General features: G+C 44.8%; 2 protein-coding genes across 2 annotated transcripts; both read left to right on the top strand.

The window, feature by feature from the left end:
* The first annotated feature begins 14,144 nt into the window (after window positions 1–14,144).
* On the top strand, window positions 14,145–16,688 carry LOC124675690 (copper-transporting ATPase PAA1, chloroplastic-like). The gene is made up of 4 exons (XM_047211766.1): window positions 14,145–14,457; window positions 14,589–14,642; window positions 15,781–15,934; window positions 16,322–16,688. Exons 1-4 carry the CDS (start codon window positions 14,218–14,220, stop codon window positions 16,336–16,338), a joined length of 465 nt encoding a protein of 154 aa, XP_047067722.1. The 5' UTR covers window positions 14,145–14,217; the 3' UTR covers window positions 16,339–16,688.
* A 3,442-nt stretch (window positions 16,689–20,130) lies between these two features.
* LOC124676845 (serine/arginine-rich splicing factor SC35-like) lies at window positions 20,131–23,206 on the top strand. Its single transcript, XM_047212869.1, has 9 exons — window positions 20,131–20,235; window positions 20,348–20,426; window positions 20,602–20,681; window positions 20,775–20,841; window positions 21,558–21,629; window positions 22,166–22,327; window positions 22,410–22,475; window positions 22,553–22,694; window positions 22,780–23,206. Exons 1-8 carry the CDS (start codon window positions 20,160–20,162, stop codon window positions 22,671–22,673), a joined length of 723 nt encoding a protein of 240 aa, XP_047068825.1. The 5' UTR covers window positions 20,131–20,159; the 3' UTR covers window positions 22,674–22,694; window positions 22,780–23,206.
* Window positions 23,207–24,106: the final 900 nt, after the last annotated feature.

Below are 24,106 nucleotides of genomic sequence, written 5' to 3'. Positions count from 1 at the left end.
GCCCACCTCTGGATTCGTCTAAAATCTGGTGATAACACGTGTGCACCCATGCTTTCATTCCGACCGATTGGTTCTGGAGGGAGCGGCGCGAAGCTCTTTTTCTTTGTTGACATCAAGTGACTATGGATCCATGATGAAAGTCGGAAGAAGAGAATTTCATGAAGGCCGGAGGGGAGGACTAGCTAAGGGAGGTTCAAGTCTCCGCACTGTTGAGAGACTTGCTTGGTGTTCCGGGCTTCACAGCAGCGGTATGAAAGTGGGGGCGACAACACAGGTGAAGTTCAGAGTCCTACCTTTCAGGGTGAAAACCCAAGGTCTGGCCTTAACTGGTTGTGCTTGGCAATGATCTTGTTGGAGGCATTGTTTTGAGAGCGGGGACTATCTTCAGGGTGAAAACCTAAGATCTCTGATCGGGCGACGACGGTGTTTTGAGTACTGTTCCCTTCTTGGAGGCATCGTTTTTGGAGAGTCTGTATTTCAGGTGTTGTCTTGGAGGTGGATGTATTGCTGTTATTAGGCTCGAGATGCTGTAGCGGTAGGGCCGGCTCTGGCCCAGGGCAAGAAGTGCGACGGCCGGGACCCAAGCAAAACAGGGGCCCATTATTTTTGGTATAGTGCATATAGGAAAAGATAGAGATTTTTTTTTAGGCCATTTGGCATGCACGCAGGCCATCACCAAGGCTCTCTTCTGTAGATCGAATCAGGGAAACGGTTCTTAATTCGTTTTCTTTGGAGTCTCAATCGAATTAGGCACTGCATGGAGGCTGTGTAGGCTATTCATTTTCTTTGGAGTCTCGATTTGTTTTGTCATTGGGCCCATTTAGAGAGTTTGCTCTAGGGCCCTCCAAATCCTTGAGCCGGCCCTGTGTAGCAGATTTTTGTTTCTTAGTGTATTTTTGCTGTGTGTATCTGTAGTACCATTAGGGCGGTACGTTGTTGTAGATGCTGAGTATAATTGGTATCTTTTCGATATTAATATATTTCTTTTATCGAAAAAAGGTAAGTTGTATGTGTCAGCTTACTAGTTCTTTCCAATGCAACTATGTGCATTCTGGAAAGTGACTTGAAATAGAGGTACTTCATTCAAATTAAGTGTACTTCTATAGTTTGTCTTAAGTCAAATAAATAAATAATTTGACCAACTTTATAGAAAAATAGCAATATTTACAACGCCAAGTTAATATCACTAGATGGATCTTAAAATGTAGTTTCATACTAATATATACTCCCTCCTTGCCACAACGAGTGATGTTTTGGTACATGGGAGCGTATGTCTCTTTATTTTGAAATGCATGTTAGACACATTTTAAAATATTAAAAAAAGTAAAATAAATTTTTCGTACGTACATCTTCATGTGCTATGTGCTCACAAAGTCGTTTGATGAAAAATTGACTTGACGTGTAAAGTGTGTAAAAAAGAAAAAAAAATACGGTGCTAAAACAAAGACTTGTCACAAGATAAGTCTTCTCTTTTCCACGTAGACTACAAAAAATATCATTTTTTCGTGAAACTTGACGAACACACATATATTATGGAGATGTACATGCAAAAAAAATTATCAAATTTTTTTAACAGTTAGAAATATGTTTTTATGGTAGAGGAATCATACGCACCCGGAAGTCGAATTGAATTTCTGATATAAGATTTAAGAATTCAAAAGCAAGTTCCCTATACTACTTTCTTTCCCTCCTGTGTTTCTATCTTTAAGAGGCTGATTTGAAAAGTTAAACGATATCAACTTTGACCAAATCTTTTGAGAAAATTACCTAGAATACAAACTCACTACAGTACCATCAAATTCCTCAGGACGTTAAATGTCGATTTCCTTTGCACTTCGCATTAGTGTCGATGCTAGGAGAAAAAATACGGACCAAAGCAGAACGTGGTAGGACGTGTTAGCAAGACACTAGGTAGGACTTGTCCTGTTCCGTGTCCATGTCTGCCTAGTCCTACTAATTGGAGTCGTGTTTGAGTCGGATTAGGATCAATCAGCCGTGAGTCCCTATTGTACATACATGCCCTAAGCTATCTTGACGAAGAAACCTAACACATAATCTGTGGCAATTACAGTCAAAAGCTTTGTGTCCATCTTTCTTGGCGGCCACAGCAACCATCATGGCATCTAAGGACGGACGGTCGTCGTCCTTGTTGCCTGATGACATCCTCTTCTCGGAGATCCTCTCCTCCATGCCGGCCAAGTTCGCCGCCCGCTGCCGCTGCGTGTCGCGCTCCTGGAACCACACGCTCTCATCGCCGTCTTTCATCCAAATCCATCTCCAGCGAGCCAACATCCAGCCCAAGCTCTTCTTCGCCAGACCTTGGAGCGAGCCCGCTGACCCCTACTTCTACTCTTGGCAGCCCGGCGACGGTCCGGCCACCAACAAGCTCCCGCGCGGCCATCTGCTCAACCCGATCCTTGACACCAAAACTCTCCACGGCCTCGTGCTGGCCTACTACCAGCGTCCCGAGGACCAGCGCGGCCACTATGTCTGCAACCCTTCTACAGGTGCGGTCCTGCGCCTCCCCGACACGAAAGAGCCACGGAAGATGAACCCGCAGCGAGGAACGACGGCTCAGCCCCAGCCGCCGTGCTATATGGACGTAGCGTATGGACTCGGATACAGCTCGGCCAGCAGCGAGTATAAAGTTGTGCGTATATTCAGCGACGACGAGGACACCGGGGCGGCGCCGTGCTGCGAGGTCTTTGTCCTCGGCACGCCCGCGTACTGGAGGCCGACGGCCCAGCAGCCTCCCTTGTGCAGCGTGGACGGAGAGGAATCGGCCGTGTTCTTGAACGGACGCCTGCATTTTCTTCGCCTGGATGGCGCCATCCTCACTTTAGACATCAACGACGAGACCTTTGGTTCCTTGCCGCCCCCGGCCGCCTCCCTACCAGCAAAGTTCGATATTGGGGTCACCATGACAGAGCTCGATGGGTGCCTCTGTGTCTGCCATGGGGGTGACATGACTGCCGGCTTGTACCGCATATGGCTGCTGAGAGATCACGATGCACAACAATGGGAGCTGCTTTGCTGCATTGATCCGTCAGCTTGGTCGGAACCTGAGCGCATGCTGCTGCAGCCACCCTGCTGGATAGGTCCAATCAGGATGCACAATTCTGACAACGGGAAGAGGGTGATTATGTTTGGGACAGGTACTCGCAAGGTGCTTACGATAGATCCTCATGTGGGCACACCCGAGATTTTGTGCAAGCTGGAAACTGGCATATGTAATCGTTCCTTGGCACCAGCCCAATTCGAGGAGAGTCTTGTGTCCGTGGGGCGCACCATCGAAGAGATGGTCTTCTCATCACCATCCACAAAAGCTTGGTCGGACGTCCTCAAGTGGTTGCCGGCACGGTCTGTTGTGGAGCTAAGCCTTGTGTGCAGGGAGTGGCGTGCATTGATCAACACAGATCGTTTCATCCGATCTCATGCCATCCATGCAAACTTGATCAATAGACCCCCTTCGCTCAAGTTTGTCATGGATCGCTCTTTTGGTTCATTCGTTAATGTGGATGGCATCAGACCCACGTTGTTGCCTGAAACTTTATCAGAACCGTTTGAATGTTCGCAGCCTTGCCATGGCCTCAATGTGGGGAACTGCAATGGTTCCGAATTTGTGTGCAATCCTGCCATTGGCTACCATGCCTTCCTACGAGCTCAAGAAGATTCTCCTCCTTTTGCCTACATTCCCTTGGGGTTAGGGTACAACTCAGATGTCAACGATCACGTGCTCGTGTATCTTTCCTACACCAAGAAAAACTTGGAAACAGGGGAATACGTCATGGACTGCCGTATGAGGCACCTACAAAACCAGTCCTGTGAATGGAGTAAGATTGACCCTCCATCTAGGCCAGTGGCTGACATCCGACCTGCATATGTTAAAGGCAAGATTTACTGGATAGTAGAGCCTCAGCCTGTGCTAAAATCCTCCCCGGCATGTGAGCTAGTTGTTTGCAACACCACTATGGGTGGAAAATTTGAGGTTCTCCAAGGCCCCCCGTGCAAACATGACAGTGGTCGCATGTCCATTCTAGAGCTCCATGGTGCCATCTGTGTGACTTGTTCAAACAGAGACACAGATACAATTGATGTATGGATGATGAGGGACAACCAGGCTTGGAGTGTGGAATACCGTATAGAGCTTGGATTGTTCTTGCCAGAGTACACTTCCGACATGACCACACTAATGGGTATCAATCCAGTCGATGGACGTATTTTGCTTAACACCGGGCGGTCACTAGGCTACTACGATCCCAAGACTGTGACGTTGGAGACCATCTATACCCTTGATAGGCCACAAGATAACCAAAAGTTCTGTGTTATTATGTGCCAAGAAAGCCTACTGCTCCCACATTCCCAACCTTTTTAGATTTTCAATATCAACAAGAACATAAAAGGCGCTTGTTGCCTTGCTTGTCCATTCTGATGAAGAAAAGATACAAATACTTGGTATGCTTGGATGGTACGAAATATCTTAGACAATTTGAAGTGGTTGAATAAATTATGGTTCAACATGAATGCATCCATATATGATGTTTAAATTCGAATGGTCTGGTGGACAGCATAATGTTTTTTTTTTCATTTTGAATGGTCTGGTGAATCATAGATAATATAGCGAGTAAGTGTGCCCAGTGCAAAGCAACTAGGTATAGCAAGGCACTGAACAAACAAAAGGGATGTCTGATGGTATCAAGTGTGAAAAGATGATGGAGAGAGCATAAAACGAAGAGAGAAAAATTAATGGATTGAATTTCGCTTCTATTTGATTTGTATTTCTCTTTTCTATACATTTTGCCTACATCATGCATACAGAGTTACAGACAACCAACATAAAACAAAGATAAAAGATAGAGAAGCAGTAAAAGACCGATGCAAGTGATCCAGTATACAGAGGAATGCACCTGCTTGATGATTGGAAGGAAGCAACAACTTGTTCTAAGCCAGATAATTTAAGGATCCGATGTTTCCATGATCGTCGTGTAAATGGGAACCCAACCATCTTCATGTACATTTAGCTGCACCCAAAAAATGCATCTAACAAATATGTATTCATGTTATAATTGAGATGCACAATAAACGAAGAACGAAAAGTAAAACACTGCAGGGGACACGAGATTTTAACGTGGAAAACCCTTGCAACACACAAGGGAAAAACCACGGGCGCCAGCCAGCAAAACTTCACTATTTCGGTGGTGTTTACAAACGCCGTGGGTGTACAATGATGCGATGATAACCCTAACGGCGGCTTACGGGGAATATAAATAGGCGGTGGCAACGATCCGTACCGCGGGGGCTGCCGCCCCCGCACCCCCCGCGGGCGTCCCTGTAGGGCACGACATATGGACTAACTTCGACTACGCTACGCTTCGGCCCAAGCCTCCGGCGACGGGCCTCGCTCCGCTCGTCGAAGTTAGCCTCCCTTTAGTATATGAATTTGGATCACAAAATAACAAACTCCACCTTGAGACAAATTCCTTGTAGCATGAACTTCAACAATCACCTGAATCAACAAAGAAAACACTTGCTGGCGCCAATAGCCACTTGGGCTAAACAGTTATACCAACCAAGCTTGAGCAAAGCTCAAACTTGGACACGAGGACAGGCTTAGTCATCATATCGGCGGGATTATCATGAGTACTAATCTTGCATACCTTCACTTTACCTTTTGCAACCACATCTCCGATTGCGTGGTACTTAATATCAATGTGCTTTGTCCTATCATGGAACATCTGATCTTTAGTAAGATAAATAGCACTTTGACTGTCCTTTGAACAACTTAATGCAAGAATTATCTCCACAAAGCTCGGCATATAACCCTTTCAGCCAAACAGCCTCTTTACCTGCCTCGGCAATAGCCATGTACTCGGCCTCGGTAGTAGATTGTGCAACGGCATCACTGCAAAGTAGCCTTCCAGCTAACGACACATCCACCAACGATAAACACATAACCTGTGAGGGACCTTCTCTGATCCAAATCGCCGGCATAATCTGAATCCACATATCCGGCGAGCCCCTCACCAATCTGCCAAACCTCAAGCAAGCTTTTGATGTGCCGCGAAGGTACCGAAAATCCACTGAACGGCTTTCCAATGTTCTTTACCGGGATTAGCCATGTATCGGCTGACCAAACTCATAGCATATGATAGATCGGGACGTGAACAAACCAAGGCATACATCAAGGAACCAACGGCACTAGAATAGGGAACTCGAGACATGTACTCAATATCATCTTTAGAGCTAGGACATTGCAAAGTGACAACTTGAAATGAGAAGCAATAGGAGTAGTAAGCGACTTTGCATCATGCATATTAAAACGATGAAGAACTTTCTCAATGTACTTTTCCGACTAAGAAACAACAAACTAGACTTTACTGTCCCTTTTGATTTCCATGCCTAGTATTTTCTTAGCAGGGCCAAGATCCTTCATCTCAAACTCACTACTTAATTGATTCTTTAAAGTAGTGATCTCTTTCATGCTCTTGGCAGCAATCAACATATCATCAACATATAGCAGCAAATAAATAGGTGATCCATTAACAAACTTGATATACACACAACTATCATGCTGAGATCTCTCAAAACCATGTGTAAGCATAAATGAATCAAACCTTTTATACCAGCTGTCAGTGGCGGCTTGTTTCAGACCATAAAGGGACCTCTTTAATTTGCAAACAAGATCCTCCTTACCAGGCACAACATAACCTTCAGGTTGGTCCATATATATATCCTCCTCCAACTCACCATGCGGAAAAGCGGTCTTTACATCTAGCTGCTCAAGCTCAAGATCATGCATAGCAACAATACCAAAGAAAGCACGAATAGAACTATGCTTCACAACAGGGAGAATACATCATTATAATCAACACCGGAATTTGGTGAAACCTTTTGCTACTAACCTTGCCTTAAACCGTGGAGGCTCATTAGGAGACAAACCTTCCTTTCTTTTGAATATCCACTTGCAGCGGACAGCCTTCTTTTGTTTAGGCAAGTGCACAACATCCCATGTGCCATTCTTCTCAAGCGATTGCATCTCTTCTTGCATCGCACCTACCCACTTATCTTTATCAACCGAAGCAATGGCTTCGGTATATGTAGCTGGTTCAATATCATGCTCCACATGTTCAGCACAACTCAAAGCATAAACAACAATATCACATTCTTGAATTAATCGGGTAGGAGGTGTAATATTTCTCTTAGGGCGGTCAGCAGCAATAGAGCCGTCCTTGTCGCTGAACAAAAGGTGGTGAAGGTGGAACATCATTATCATCATTGTTGGTTTCGGGAAACACATTTTCATTCTCCTTTGCGTGCTCCACACTGCACGCCAGTTCTGTGCTGCTCATCATCGAAACATCGGGAGAATCAATAGCATCGAAATATCGGTAGACGGACTATCATTAAACATAACCGCCTCATTAAAAACGACATTCCTGCTCAACACAATTTTCTTAGTTTCGGGATTCCATAATCTATATGCCTTAACTCCTGAACCATAACCAAGGAAGATGCACTTAACAGCCCTTGGCTCCAACTTTCCATTATCAACATGAGCGTAAGCGATGCAACCGAAAACTCTCAAATCTGAATAATCGACGGGCGAACCGGACCATACCTCAATTGGAGTTTTCTTATCAAGTGGAACAGAAGGTGACCTGTTGATGAGATAACATGCGGTGGAGGCTGCTTCAGCCCAAAACCTCTATGCATCTTTGCATTAGACAACATGCGGCGAGCCCTCGAAATAATGGTCCTGTTCATGCGTTCGGCCACGCCATTCCGTTGAGGGGTGTACGGAATGGTATGATGTCTTACCATCCCATCATTGCTTGCAAAACTCATCAAATTCATTTGAACAAAATTCCATACCATTGTCGGTACGGAGTATCTTAACCTTCTTTTCGAGTTTGGGTTTCTACCATAACTTTCCACTTCTTAAAAGCATTAAAAACATCAGATTTATGTTTCGGGAAATATGGCCACACTTTTCTTGAGTAATCATCAATAATTGTAAGCATGTAATTAGCACCACCATTAGAAGTTCTACGGGACGGACCCCAAACATCAGCGTGTACATAATCTAAAATGCCTTTGGTGGTATGAACGGAAGCATTAAATTTTACTCTTTTATGCTTACCAAAGATGCGGTGCTCACGAGAACTCAAGATTACCTAAATCGCAGCCATCAATTAGCTCTCTCTTTGCCAATTCTGCCATGCCAAACTCACTCATATGTCCAAGACGCTTGTGCCAAAGGTTAGTCTTACTAGTTTCATCGGAACTAACGGCGGCAGCAATACCAGGCAAAGTGCTACCTCTAAGGACATATAATTTCGCAGAATTCATATCACCAATCATAATAATGAGAGAACCTGATGATACCTTCAAAATTTTGTTCCCACCTTTGTACTTGTACCCGTCACAATCAAGGGTACTCAAAGAGATCAAATTCCTCGCCATGGAGGGTATGTGTTTCACTCCTGTCAACGTGCGTGTCATCCCATCATGGGTCTTGATCTGAACAGAACCAATGCCAACAATGCTGCACTTGGTTGTCATTCCCCACACGCACAAAATCTCCACTCTGCACGAGACTCATAAGAACTGAACCAATCTTTGTTACGACAAATATGAAACGAACATGCGAGTATCAAGAATCCATTCATCATCACGTGAAACACATGCAGCCAAAACAGCTAAGCAATCTCCATCGGAACTATCACTACCAGCAACAACGGCGAGCCTCACCCTTACCGGTGACAACGGCAGCCTTACCATTACCATCATTATTTTTCGGTTGGTAAGTTCCGTTCCTTTTCTCCTTGTTCTGCAGCTTCCAACAATCATCAATATTGTGGCTAGATTTCTTACAATACCTGCAGAACTTGTCACGTCCTTTGGACTTTGAGCGACCTCTATCGCCCTTGCTCTTATCTCTGTTGTTGTGGTAGTAGTTATCTCGCTGCTCGGTCCTGCCACGGACCTCTAACGCCTCCGCCTTGGAGGACGAACTTTCAGCCTGCACCATAGATTTCATTTTCTCCTTTTGTTGGAGAGCATCATAAACTTCCGCGAGAGTTAGTTTGTCGCGGCTCAATAATATGGTGTCACGAAAATTACTGAAAGAATTAGGCAGCGAGCATAAAAGAAGAAGACCTAAATCCTCATCCTCATACTTAACTTCTATAGACTGCAAATCAGAAACAATCTCTTTCCAGGAAGATAGGTGATTCATTACCGAACCTCCCTCTTGCAACTTGTGCGAGAACAGCTTCATCTTCACGTGCAATCTGCCCGTGAGATCCTTGGACAAACAGATCTCCTCTAGTTTGACCCATAACTCGGCGGTGGTTTTCTCCTGCAGCACTTCCTGCAGAATATTATTGGACAGATGGAGTTGAATCAACGATAAAGCCTCCGGCGACGGGCCTCGCTCCGCTCGTCAGAAGTTAGCCTCCCTTTAGTATATGAATTTGGATCACAAAATAACAATTCACAGTATATGGAAAAAACCCAAAGTGGTTAGAAGATAGCAGATGACAACATGTCAATTTATGACGTGATTTAGTGGAACTCAAAATTGGCACAATGGCCATCATATATATAAGCATTCACTTGCTAGCATAAGATTGTAATTGCAAGTTAGCAGTGGATTGTTATACCATCACAAATGGGGATGGCGGGATAGCTGCTCCATCTTTTAAGACGGCCTAAAAAAAGGGTAATGGATCATGTGTGCTTTCACAACTAGAAGCAAAACTGACAGCCATGCGAAGCATACTGAAAGTAGTGGGGTTGTTCAATGAAGTGGTTGTTGTTAAGGAGTACTAGATGATTGCCCGCGCGTTGCGGCGGGAATTAGAAGCAACTAATTTATAATATTGTAAATTTAGGATATATGAGACTCCTATATTAAATCAGGTTAAGCACATCGTATTGAATAGCAATGAGTCCGTCATTACTTTGTACTTTCAGAATAGGTCCACACTATGAAAATATGATTTTTGTGAATATTGTCAGCTATCAATAATAACATAGTGAAATGGTGAGTCCACAAAGGATCAATTGTTAGGGAAACTGATATGAGGCTGATGCTCATACCCATTGTTTCACTTCCAGGCCTCTTCAACATTTTGACATAGTATATCTCTTCGACCTTTCACACATTTCCCATTCACCTGCAAAGGGAAACAATAACTCTGATTACTCTGATATTTATTGTAGATGTTCTTGAGAGGATAAGCATGTGTGTTGTATCAACAAACAACATGCTGGCGTACATCGAGAAATGAAAATGCCCACAAAAAATGCTCCTACATGCGAAAATGCTCTAGCGTGACTGAGCAAACCATAGAATTAATATCGAAAGTTGAAGAGCATAAAGCTAGGGCGCATGCAAAAATCAGCAATCCAAATAGAACGATGGACCTGGTTTCAACTAATTGATCCTGTAGGGCTTGCTGTGCTGCGCGGCGGTCATGGGATCTTATTCCCTCAATTTCTCCATGTTCTACCTTTGGATCCTTGCAATGATTTTGCGTTGCCACATCCCTCACAGCACCCGTCAAGGAATATGTCCAGGTTGAGGATTCTGCTCCATAACGATTGCCCTGATCTAGTCAGTTTGCTTCGGTGTTTCACCCACAGGATAAATGTTTTAGGCAGTTAAGTTTGAGCATATACTTACTTAAGGCTTGGAGCTGAGCAATGCACTCTTTGAAAAAAAAGACATTGAGATCAACTTCCATTCATCGAAACAAATTTAATATTGAAAGAATAAATAGGATAATCAGATCACAATGACTATCAGTGCCCCCATCATACATACATAATATTTGGACGGAAATAGCAAGCCTGTTCTAAAAAGATGACCGTGAGCCACTTAAGTAACTCCAAGCAAACATGAAGACTATGATAGAATCGGGAGAATGCTATTTTTTTGGCTATAGGCAAAAATAAAAGGGAAAGCGATAGGGGAAGTATCACACCTCTAATCCTGATTTTCCTTTCTCTACTGCGGCTGGCCGGCCGTCCGGAGAGGATCACAGATGGATTTTTGTTTAGCAAATGAGACTGCTTCGTATGATAGCACCAACGCAAAACATGCTGCCTAGTGCAGAGAAGATTTGCAGCCATGGAGTCTCCTTCGAAAAGAAACACCACAGAGTCAAATTCTGATCGTTATTATTGCTGAAAGTAAGTACGTAACCATAAATACATGCTTGGAAGCTGAATATGATAGAGAGGAGGCATGGAATAATAGCAAGCACTACTAAAAAAATTAAAACAAAAATGAGTGCTGACGTGGCCTGATTGGGTGGTAGATTTGCTTAGGTGGCAAGTTTGGATTGCTCATTGATGCCCGATGAGGCGGATACTTTGCATGTTGAGAGAAATCAACTTAGTGGGTTAGGGTTGCGCCAGATAGTTGTTCGAGTAAAAAGTAACCCATCAAAAGTTTTGATACTCTTAAACATGATTGATGTGAACAACATAAAAAATGGCCAAAATAAATAAGTAAAATTTCAAAGTAGAAAATAAAGTAAATGTGAGTGTACGCGTTCTCATTCAGCATGTAAGAGATCTTAACACAATGCATATCAAAACGAACCAAACAGACAGTTAGTTAATTAAATATTAAATAGACGCAGTAGTACTAAATATCTGAATATAGTTGTACTGGTACGAAGAACCTATCAGTAGATAGATGATTGTGCCAGCATGGAGGCTATAGATAGCGCAAACTCTGTTGACCTATTGCCGCCGCGTTCCTTGCCGGCTGGGTCACTGACTATAAACATCGGTGGCAGTAGAGATTCAAAATTTGTGAAATCCGATAGATCATTCCTGGTGACGCGCAGAGAGGAGAGAAATGGGGAAGAGGGGAGGAGGCATATGTGTCGTCGACTTACCATCCTTGGCTCGTGGTGTCTCCTATTTTTTGGGGGAAACGGTGCCGGCTATTTCTTTGAGAGACAGATTGGAAAGGGATTATATAATTCTTAGAATTTGTAGAGGCGTGGTGGGAAGGGAGGGGAGGAGATAGGGCACACTTGATTTTGCATCGTCAATTACGCGAGTACTGTATTGGTCACCCCAGCAGCAACAGAGGATATTTGTTGAACCTAAACTAAATTGGTCTATTGACGTGGCATGTTTGCTTAATTAGGTGGATATGTTGCATGCTTAAGTTGGAAAGCTTAATGATGTGGCATACTTGCATGTTTATATAAATCATGTAGTGGGGATATCCTATTTAGAGATAGAAGATTAGTATCAGAAACCACAAATGGTGCCCGGGCTACATGTATCCTGATATTTTACAAAAATCGGAAAAAATAATTTAAAGTTTCAAAAAAATCTGGAGATTTTTTTTTAGATATAGTCAATGACATATTCTACAAATCTGCAAAATCTCAAAGCAAAATACTCCGTATTTTAGGCTACACGAAAATGATAAAATCTGAGAATCTTGAGACATGGAAAAAACAAAATATAGGGCTAGAACCCTAAACCATGGTGTGAACTTTAGTCCCGGTTGGTGTTACCAACCGAAACTAAAGATCCGCCAGCCCGGGCGTTCCAACACCAACCGAAACTAAAGATCCACCAGCCCGGGTGTTCCATCTCCGCCACGTGGATGGCCTCTAGCCCGGTTCATAAGCCAACCGGGAATAAACCCAAAACTTGGCAGTCCCGGATGAGAAACCGGAACTAAAGACTCTTCCGAACCGGTAGCGAAGACCTAGTGAGAAACCAAGCCGCAGCATCGACAAAGAAATAATCTGGAACGTCAAAAAAAGACAAAGTAATAAGAAGAATCATACCACTCGTTAACGCTTATAGCAAACTTGCATGTGGAGACGCCATGGTTCTATTTTCTCAAATGCCTCTTTACAGAGCATGACATTACTTTCTCAATTTTGTTTTGCAGAAATTGCTGAAGATGCTAAACGCAGAAGGAGTTGATACACGTCCGGTAAAGATAGCATGTCTGATAACATCGATAAAAAGGAGGTAGACAAGAAGAAAGGAATGACGTCCACACCCAGCCATGGTCTTCCGCCAAAAGATTTTTCCAGGACTGTGTCATCATCAAGTCAGGCGATATTGACTCCTGGTTAAATTCAGGTAAAGGTCAACATGATGATGAATCGGACGGTACAAGTATGAAGGATGAGCCGGTTGATGAATCTAACTCACCCACGGAAAGAAGAAGATAATATATGGTGCTAGTGCTAAGTACACGATGCCAGTTAACCACAGAGACACTTCGTACCAATAATTATCGATGATAACGATAATACTCTTGAATCGTCCACCTCGGTTCCGCCTATTGATTTAATCCTTTCAGATTTAGATGTGATTAGCCTTACTGCAGGAGCACCAGAAGAGTTTGAAAGCTTGAACACAATGTGCCGGAAAGCTAAGGAAAGTGGAAAAAAGGAGGGGGGAAAGGAAGCTGTATGTGGGAAGTCCAATCGCAACCCTCCTCTAGAATTATGTTCCCCTAATATTTCAGATGCCGAAATGTCCTACACACACGATACGTCCTATTAGCATTAGCCCCTACTCGTCCTGTCTCCGCCCCTGCGTGGAGCTACGGTGGGTGTCGCTGCGCTAGGGAGAAGATGAACGGGCGACGGGGGCGAGCATGAGAGGAGTGCTAAGAGCTACTCTAGCACATCCCCTAAAATGGGTCAAAACCATACATTTGCAGTTGTTTTACAGTTTTATAGTTCTATTTGATTTGCGTCGTAGAACAGACCTTGTATTCGAGGTTCGGCCCATACATATTTCACGGGTCCCGTGAAATCATCGGTGCGGTCGGTATATATAGAGGCCGATGCGGTAGGTACGGGTTAGAAACCCTAATTCCCCTCCACCGCATCCGTCGCTCCACCGTAGCCGCGCTCGCACTCCGGCGAGAGATTCTGCCGCATTCGTCGCACCACTGCACCCGTGGATAAATGCATGTAAATGTAGAAAAATCTGTAATATCAAATTTTGAACAGAACGAATAGTTCAATTTTCAGTTGATTTTAGCCAATTTGTGGGCAACCAAAATAAATTTTCGAACCAAAGCTTTGGTAACGCAGACACACCTCGTCAACCTCTCTGCCTCCTATCTCCCAAACTCCCCCCTCTCACAACCGCTAATCTCGGACGACGGTCGGCAGGAGGAGACACGGGACGAGAAATCAGAGCATCCCAATGGAGTCTACGCTAATCACGAGATTCTCTCCCCTCCTCCCCTCTGCCTCCAAGTCCAGACCCCTCTCGTCTTCCCCCCTCGCCGGAGCTCGCCGCGTCGCATCCATTTCCTTCTCCCCCAGCAGCGTCTCTGGCGTCTTGCGTCCCCGCGGTGGCGTTACCTCGTCGGTCACCGCCGCCGCCGCGGCGCTCGGCGATGCGGCTGAGCCCGCATCCGAGGCCATATTGCTCAGCGTCCAGGTGCACTTCTCGTCTCAACCTCTATGTTGGATTCGGAGGTTTCTGATTCTCCATTTCTGTTTTTCTCTTCGAATTTCACGGGAGGGTTAGGGTCCAGGCATGACCCGCTGCTGTCTGGGTCTTTCTTGCAGGGCATGATGTGCGACGGGTGCGCTTCCAGTGTGAAGAGGATTCTAGAGGGTCAGGTAATCGTCTCGTCTCTAGGCCTATTTACCATCGCGATTTTGCTCCATTTCTCTTGCAAAAATATGTTTGACCAAACCAATGAGGCAACGAGCAAGCAGTTCAGCACACTAGCAGAAGTACAATTGATCTTTTTTTATGTTTATTATCTCCATAATCGATACCTATCCGGCGCATATAGTAGCTTTTATTGAAGAAAACCGGGAATGAAATGAAGCTGAAACCAAAGAGAGTGCAGAACGGATCATTGTATATGGTTTGCGTATAGAATGTGGAGAGCACAATTCATTGATGAAATCTAGGCAAGTAGCTAGAGGTTAGGATAGCTCGCACAGACACAGGCTTCACTAAGAGCAAGTACAATAGAGTCCAGTCAGCTGACTATAAGACATTAAATAATATATTTTAGATGAGTTGGAGGAGAGAGAAGAGGAGAGAGAAGGGAGGTGGGCTACTATGCAATAGCCAGCTCTTGCACGTGCTCCTAGGCACCTTGTGAGAGTGAAAGGTGGGCCATATATTAGTAAAGTACTACATTCTTATAGCCAACTATTGTACATATTAGCTATATGATGACTACAAATGATATGACATCTTGTTATAGCCAACAATTGGCTATACTATTGGAATTGGCTCTAAACGTTTTCGCCAGCCTTCCGTCCGAAGACGACTCTGAGACCACATGGGTCATAAATTTCCATTGTAAAACGATCTAGTTCCAAGTCTTTGTATATTTGAAACTTGTGCCATGGGTTGAGGGGGCACCGCCACCACTCGTCAGAAAGTAATGAATCAAGGGGAGGGTAAGTTATTCCTTGCTTTCTTATATCTGATCGATTTCAATCATTGCAGCAGTGAGTAAGAGAGGGACAGCCTCTCTTATGCTGCAACTACGTTTCCTCTCCTCCAGAGAGATTAGGAAAAACATGCACGAGTCACATTTGCGTCCCTATATGTTTAACGGGGCATTTCATTAAAACAATTATCTCTATACCGATGTCAACCATGTTGGTCTGTCTAGATTTTCTACTTTGTATCGTTCCAGATTCTCGAGAATGCCCCTTTTTGCTACTTCCCTTTATTTATTTGTTGCTCTTTTCGTTCTGCTCACTTGGACCATTCTCAATGCTTTTCTTTCAGCCTGAGGTAACTTCTGCTACAGTTGATTATAAGGAAGCAAGGGCTGTCGTGTGGACAACTCCTGAGGTCAAGTTGACAGAAGATTGGCAAAAGCACTGGGGAGAAAAACTTGCAGGTCATCTTGGCACTTGTGGATTTCAGTCTAGCCCACAAGGTAAAAATATATTGACTTCTTGTGTGACGAACCCTAGAAAATGCATAGGTCTGGAAGTACGTCAAAATGGTATCATTTGTACTTCATGTTAAAAATTGGTTGGTAATGAATCATACTGGTGCTGAAGTATCCTAAATCATATCGGATTAAGTATACTAACGCACATTTCGCATCATCCTTACACGAAGGAACTATCACTGAATATAGGTTTTATACACATCAGTACATCACTAGACTAAGCTAGCTATGCGGGTATAAAAGGAGCAAGCTCGCCATGCAATGTCGTTGAGTCATGATTCTCCAGCATTCTGAATGTTGTTCATGCATCATTACTTCTCCAACATTCTGAAATCGGAACATCTAGCTAAAATTTAACTTCTATCACAGGACAAGGTGAAGCCTAATGAAGACGATTCCAAATCTCGCTAGTGCTGCAGATGAGCTATGATGTTGACCAGGACGGGGCACCTGAATGAACCACAGATCTCAGATGTGTGAGGCTGTGAGCGTCTCCAGGAAAGTTGCTGGCGCTCTAGAGTTCTGCAGTTGTAGATTACATCGTTTCTGTGCTGGGTGTTATAAGCAGTGTAGCTTCCCTTGCTCATAAACTTCTACTGAAACATCCCATCAAACGTACTGCAAGTCACTACTATATGTCAGGGAGTTTCACCAAATGTCCAATTATGGCCAACTGAACTTAGAATGAAGTGTGTACCGTTATGAAGATTTTATAATTGAAATTCTTTCTTGCTTAGCAGCTAGTGGCTTTTCCCTATAATGATATATTGCTATCGCAATTACCCTTGCAAAATTTGGTATGGAGTACATAACCATCACCTAGTCTGGTGAAGTTGTGGCGCGTGTTTCACCCACCAAGGTTTCAACCTTGGTCTCTACTCTCTCTATGTCAGAATATAGTGCGTATAAGATTTTTCGAAGTCAAACCGTGTGGATTTCAATCAAGTTATACGAAAACTATTAGCATCCAGAATATCAAATCAATACCATTTGATTCATAATGAAATATTTTTTTAATATAGTATACATTTAATTTGTAGATATCGCTAAGTTTCTTAATAAAATTGGTTAAGTTAGTTGAGTTTGAGTACCGCGGAAACCAATACGCAATATATTATGGCAAGGAGGAAGTCTACATGTCACAACGTTATGTATATATGTCATACCGTATATATACATTGACAATGTTTGAAGAGAAACTGTAACTTCATAAGCTGATTTTTTATGGCTAAAGTTTTTACAATTGCAGCTCTAAGTTTAGTTTTTTTATTAAAGTGTAGTGAACTATCAGACGGAAACCTGAAATTACAAATTCTAGTCATTTTTTTTCGATAAAGGGAATATATTAATATCAAAATGATACCAATTACACCCAGCCTCTGCAACAACGCACCACCCTAATGGCACTACGGATGCACACAGCCAAAAAAAAGAAAAAAGAAAACTAAGAAACAAAAGTCCCGCTACAGTGTCTCGGGCCTAACAACAGCAATACATCCACCGCCAAGACAACACCTGAAATACAAAATCTCCAAAAACGACGCCTCCAAGAAGGGAACAGTGCGCGAACACCATCGTCGCTCGATCAACGATCTTAGGTTTTCACCCTGAAGATAGTCCCCGCTCTCAAAACAATGCCTCCAACAAGGTCATTGCCAGGCACAACCAGTTAAGGCCGGACCTTGGGTTTTCACCCCGAAAGGTAGGACTCGAACTTCACCTGTGTTGTCGCCCCCACTTTCATACCGCTGCCGTGAAGCCCGGAACACCAAGCAAGTCCCTCAACAGCGCGGAGACTTGAACCTCCCTTAGCTAGTCCTCCCTCCGGCCTTCATGAACTTCTCTTCTTCCGACTTTCATCATGGATCCATAGTCACTTGATGTCAACACAGAAAAAGAGCTTCGCGCCGCTCCCTCCAGAACCAATCGGTCGGAATAAAAGCATGGGTGCGCACGACCGAATACCACCGATCCAGCAAACTCCAGGCAAAAAGCACTATTACATTCGCCGGCGGAGCCTTCCGGAACTCAACACTCCGGCTAGATCACGAGTCCAGGCCTCCGGTAAGTCTTCCTCTTCACGCAAGAGAGACCCTAGGACCACCGCCTTTATTCAGGTCGGACCCCCACGTCGGCGACCATCCCGGGCTGGCCACTCCAGCCCTCCGCCGGCGACTCCGTCGCCGGCTTCCAAGCATCTCCATCTCGCCGCCGGAACGCGGTGATAGATCGATAGATCCACCACCACCAACCGCAGGCCAACCCTCTCGGCGAAGAAGAGGGCCACCTCCACCGTCTTACCCAAGGCTGCTGCCCCGGGCGACCTCGTGTCGCGGGTGAAGCCCGAGATCGCCTCCACTCACCGGCGAGAGGCGGGGGGAAATTGGCGCAGGCCATGAGCCTGGCCGCCGCCCACCACCAGCCCCTGTCGGAGTGCTGCGGAGAGCCGACGGGAGAAGGAAGGCCGCAGCGCTGGCCGCCGCCGCCCATCCCAACCGCGCCGGCCGAGGGAGAGCCGACGGGAGAAGGGGGCGCAGCGCAGGCCGCCGCCGCCCAACCCATCCGCGCGCCCGCCATGCGTCGAGGAAGGGGATCCGGCTGCCGTCCACCAGGCGTTGACGAGGAAGGGCCCCCGCCGCCGCCACGCCCCGAGGGTCTTTGCCCTGGCGGCGCTAAAGGCGGCGGCGGCGGCGTTTAGGGCTAGGGAGTTACGGGAGGCTGGGGCGTTTAGCAGCAGAAGTGCAGAAGTATCTCTAGTCATGGAGTTGCACAAAGAAGGAAACAACAAGTTCTCGGAAAAAGTGTAGTAAGTGAACTTTTTTTTAGAACAAAAATACCTGTAATAGTGCGGATAAGGAGAAAATTGCACATACCACCGCTTGTTGGTAGAGTTTTTGCATAAAAGACAACCTAAGATTCTTTTTCTCAAAACATCAGATTTTGATGTAAATTAAGCATGTAAGGACCACTAGCAGTGCTTACCTGGCCTCCAACATGAATTTGCATGCACCAAATTGGTCATGCCGACAGAGGACAGTCGGACCGGAAGAAGACGACGTCACGGCTGCTTCTAGGTGTTACATGTCAAGAGAGTATTAAACTGTTGTAGTTTCTGTACTATTGCACCTAGACTATACCTAGACTATACTCATGTAACATGTACTACATATAAATACAAGACGCCCGAACCTGTAGGGTATCGAACTTTGTTTCCCACAACCCTAAACTCATGTACGTTTCATATGGTATCAGCCTAGTTCGGTCTCCCTCACCCTCAGTCTCGGTGCCCATCATCGCTCCAATGGCCCACCCTGCCGCCCATGGCTTTGCTCCCGAGCCCCGCGACCTCCCTATGGTGCAATCTGGAGGGGCCTCACCGTCCTACGTCGCGGCACCACAGCCCTACGGTGTGTCTTATATAGAGTGATGTGGAGTTAACTGAGGGATTAGATTAGAAAAAATGTAAGAGCATGACCTCGAGACGGATGACTATGCCTCGTATCGGAGATTGCCCGTCGAGAGCGTGCATGGCGCCGCCAGGTCATGTACATGGTCGCCGTACATGCCGTTGTATCGAAAAAGGATCCCTTGCTTAGGATCTTGTCTGCATTTTACCGAAAAAGGATCTTGTCTGCATCTGTTGTGGTCTATTGCGTCACCGTTGGGCTCGACCACCGTCAACACCGTTGCTACCTCTCTCTTTTTTTTTTGCTTGTGGTGAGCTGCAATGGGACCCACACTAGAGGCATTGCCAACGGCCATATGTGCTTAACTCAGTATTTATCCTATTAACAACTAGGTTAGTGTATTGTGCAACAGTTTATAACAGAACTTGTTGTTTTGTGCAAAAAGTATCTAAGAGTGTGTTCTTTGCAAAAACTGCACAAGCAAGTTTTTTTTTAGACAAACTGTGGTGTTACCGGCAATTTTCTCGCGGATAAGGAAAGGTATGGTCGGCCCGGCCCGGTCCGATGTGATATCCAGAGACGCCCACTAGAAACAGGCCGACCAGGTCAGGCCTATGTGCTTCTCCGTCGTGCCGCGTGCGAGCCTAGAAGGATCGCCAAGTTTTGTGGCCACCCACCCAGCGCCGCGTCCTCCCCAACATCTCTCTGCTCCTCGTCCCCGCCCTCCGTTCGCCCGCCACGTATCGCAACCGCCGCTCCGCTCCGGCCCGCGCGCCGCCTCCGCCGCCGGCTCCGGCGAGATGTCGCGCTTCGGACGCTCCGGCCCGCCGCCGATCCGCGACACCTACTCCCTCCTCGTCCTCAACATCACCTTCCGTGAGTTCCCCCTTCCGTATCCCCCGCCGCGCCCGTCCCTTCTCCCGCCCGCGGGCTAGCTCCCCAATCGCCGGCGCGGGTCTCACCCTCCCCGTGCGCGTTTCCCTCGCAGGTACGACGGCTGACGACCTCTTCCCGCTATTCGACAAGTACGGCGACGTGGTCGACATCTACATCCCCAGGGACCGCAGGTGCGGTTTGTTCGTTCCCTCGCTCGCTCGCTAGCCGGTTCGTTAGCTGATCCGTGTCTGCCGTGTGGGGGTTTGGGTGTATACCACATAGGACTCCGATACCAGAGGCGGAAATTTTAGGGTTGTGCCCTTGTGGAAGTTAATTTGCGTGTTTCTACATCTATCTATTCTGTAGGACTGGCGACTCGCGAGGGTTTGCCTTCGTGAGGTACAAGTACGAGGACGAGGCGCAGAAGGCAGTCGATCGATTGGACGGTTGGTACCTCCCCATACGAATTTCCGAATTTCTATCATAGATGCTGTTTTAGGATTTTGGGTTCATGTTCTATTTACTTGGTTACTTTTCAGGGAGGTTGGTAGACGGGAGGGAGATGATGGTGCAGTTTGCCAAGTACGGCCCGAACGCTGAGCGGATGTAAGATGTGATTTCTCTTCTTTACCGCTGGCTTGATTGTGGGTTAAGTCGTGATATCGACACTTAGTTTTCAGCACACGTGATACTACATGGATCTGTCATTTGCTGAATGTAAACTTCGTTGATTCCTGGTTGGATGTATATTAGGCACTGCATTAACTTTTTGCCGTGCATCAGAATAATCAGTATACTAGATCAAAGCAATTGATGGTCTTGAAGATTTTGCTCTGTTTCGGTGCCATGAATTGTCTTATATTTTAACCATCATTGCGGAAGTGTTAGGTTACATCTGTTCCTTGTGCAATATGGTCTTGGGGTATTGTTCTTCGTTTAATTCTCTGTCCTCAACAGTTCAGTTCTTAATATGTTCTAGATTATGAATTGTGTGCATATTACACTCAGTATGGGGATCATGAACCTGTTGTTTTATTTTTACTTAAACAGTGCCCATGTACTGATATTTTTTTGGGGAATTTTCCCTTGGCAATGGTAATAAGCAGGAAGTATAATACTCTCTGATATGTTTGTGCTACTTCTAAAGCCTTTTCTCGTTTATTATCTTCTGTAGTGTTGATGGTAACTAAGCATATGTGTGTTGGCATGTAAACTATGTTGTCAGACTTGATTCTCTTGAAAAGTTCCTGGACATTGTCGTATGTAAAAGAATGAAGTAGAGCCACAACTGTACATAATATTATTTTGCCTGAACTTTGCAGTCAAAAAGGGAGAATCATGGAAACGCTCCCAAGGTCAAGGGGTCGGTCCAGAAGCCGCAGTCCAAGACGGGGGTAATACTTTTTTTTCTAGATCTTTATACATTTAGACATATATTCCTTATTTGCCCGGTTTCCCCTAGGAGCTTCTCTCATGTGGCTTGTGATTCTCTTCAATAGAACGATTATAAAGACAGCAAAAATAGGGCTGTAGACGTGTGAGTAACAGAGATCCACTAAGTTTTGCAATATCAAGTCAGTGTACATGGCATGGTTTTATACCCCTGTTGTGTTGGCAGATATCATATTTCATTTTTGACATACAAACCAGAATTAGAGTAATATAATGTGGCGGCTGCCATGCCTTGCTTCAATTCATACATTGCTTTTTGTCAAATTTGCATAATAGTGTAGCCCTCCTTTTGTTGCTTTCTAGTTTCGCCGGTGGGCACTGGATACTAGCCGTACTACTAAATTCCTAATGCTTTATTGTTCAGGTAGCTATCAGATTGTGATATTGCGCTGTGCAGTGACAAAACCTATTGTGATTTCCTTTGTTATATGCTCTTCTTGTCACGATGTAAAAAAAAACATGTGTACCACATCTGCAGGTACCGGGATGATCATCGGGGCAGAGATTATTCTAGAAGGCGAAGTCGGAGTCCGAGTAGAGAGCGATATGGACGTGACAGGCACACAGAGAGGGATTATCATCGTCGTAGCAGGAGTCGCAGCTACAGTCCTGATGATTACAGGAGGCGTGGCAGGGACAGGTACACACATTTATATGATCACTGGTTTTTTGCTGTATTATACTGTACGTTATTTTTAATAAACATTATTGGCTGCCTGTAGAAGCCCTAGTCGTAGCAGGAGCCGCAGCTACAGTCCTGAGGATGACAACAGGCGTGGCAGAGCCAGGTATGCACATTTGGGAATCAACTTTGTTTATTTTATCTTGCTGAATTGGAACGATGCCATTTAATGTTTGCTTGCAGTGTGTCGCCTGCGCGTAGAAGCACTAGTCGTTCACCTCGCAGGACGCCATCTTCTCGTGAGGGATCTCCTGTTAAGCGCAATGAGGACCGATCTCCATGCTCTCGTAGCCCTTCAACATAAACTGAAGATCAAACGACCGAGGTCAAGTTTTTTAAATATTATTTATGTCATCGCAGTTCATTATCTTACATGTGATAAACATAACTTGTGCTTCTTCTTTCTATAGGATGAACGGAACAGGGCTGCTCCTACCAGAGGCTGTTCAGTTGCTTGGTTGTGAACACTATAGTTACAAGCACTGTTTAGTTACCAACTGAAATGCTGTGGGGCTTCATATCAGTGGCTGCTTCAAGCTGCAGATAATGCTTTGTGGATATCTGGATGCTTGTTAGAACTATATGTACTTCACTTTCTTCCCATTCAATCTTGTTTAATTAGCACTCAATATTACTTCTCCTTTTCAGTGTTGGGTACTTACTTTAAATGGTAATTTGCACCTTTCTAGTTACATGATGTGGTGAGAAGATGCTGGTTGATAAAGGACCAACACAAGTTAGTTGCTGTTGCGGTTGATATTGTTTGTGCTGTATCCCGTAATGATGATGATGGTGGTGATGGCGGTGATGATTAATGATGATACTGGGATTTGATGATGCTGATCATTTTGCTGCCTGCTTGCATCGTTTGCTGTCTGCACTTGTTATGCTGACAAGTAAGGTTCAATTGATTCAGCAGAGTTTCACTACTTCAGCAGTTCAACCATAAAAGTACTTTTGTCCATGATTCTGCATGCTAGGATTTCAGAACTTAGATCTTGATATGATTTAGTTTTTCTCTCAGCGGTGCTCTGTGTTTGCTATTTCTACTGTTTCGTTTATGATGCACCATAGCTTCTGAATGATTAATCACACTTTAACTTAAGTTATCATATGATGATGTTATCTGAGACGAAGTTAGCGTCTAGAGGTTATAGAATCTTGTAGTTAAGAGGTTATAGAATCTTGTAGGTAAGAGGTTTTTAAACCAATTTAGAAAGATATTATTTATAGACTACAGAGTATATATGCCAATGTGCTCATCAAGACGATTTAGTTAATTATGATTTATTATGCTAAATAAGTAGCGCCCTTCCTTAAGTTCTTTTCACTGCATCCACTCAAGTAAGAATGGTTCTGGTAGCATGTCGGTAACCAGTTGAAAGAAGTATGCATATCTCCCGCAAGTACTTTTGTTCGGTTTTGCAAACATCGGAGCCAATTTCGACCTGAGGCGCATCGTCTCTGTTTGTTTTCCAAACTTGCGGGGTTATGTAAAGTTAGGCTGCTGTAAAAAAATATTTTTTGTTTATTAGGATTTGCTATTTACAACTGATGCTCTTAAGAAATCGAAATATGTGGTAGTTGTTTTCAGTTGCAGACTAAATTACATTCAGTCGATTGCCTGATGCCCACTAGATGTGATCATGTGAATGCTCAGTTAAGGTCTGCTGTGGATCTTGATGTGCTGATGGTGGCCGTCCAGAAAGAACGTTGATGATTCTTATAATGCTTTCA

This window comes from Lolium rigidum, chromosome 7 (genome assembly GCF_022539505.1).
Source record: "Lolium rigidum isolate FL_2022 chromosome 7, APGP_CSIRO_Lrig_0.1, whole genome shotgun sequence".
Classification (NCBI taxonomy): domain Eukaryota; kingdom Viridiplantae; phylum Streptophyta; class Magnoliopsida; order Poales; family Poaceae; genus Lolium; species Lolium rigidum.
The sequence above is the reverse complement of the archived record's forward strand: the minus strand, read 5'-3'. Positions and strand labels throughout refer to the sequence as shown.

Bases quoted from the DNA above. Each gene is read 5' to 3' on its own strand.
- LOC124675690 (XM_047211766.1), top strand. From the start codon at position 14,218: ATGGAGTCTACGCTAATCACGAGATTCTCTCCCCTCCTCCCCTCTGCC. The intron at 14,458-14,588 runs GTGCACTTCTCG...TCTTTCTTGCAG, and splicing joins CCATATTGCTCAGCGTCCAG to GGCATGATGTGCGACGGGTG. The intron at 14,643-15,780 runs GTAATCGTCTCG...CTTTTCTTTCAG, and splicing joins AGAGGATTCTAGAGGGTCAG to CCTGAGGTAACTTCTGCTAC.
- LOC124676845 (XM_047212869.1), top strand. From the start codon at position 20,160: ATGTCGCGCTTCGGACGCTCCGGCCCGCCGCCGATCCGCGACACCTAC. The intron at 20,842-21,557 runs GTAAGATGTGAT...TGAACTTTGCAG, and splicing joins GGCCCGAACGCTGAGCGGAT to TCAAAAAGGGAGAATCATGG. The intron at 21,630-22,165 runs GTAATACTTTTT...CCACATCTGCAG, and splicing joins AGCCGCAGTCCAAGACGGGG to GTACCGGGATGATCATCGGG.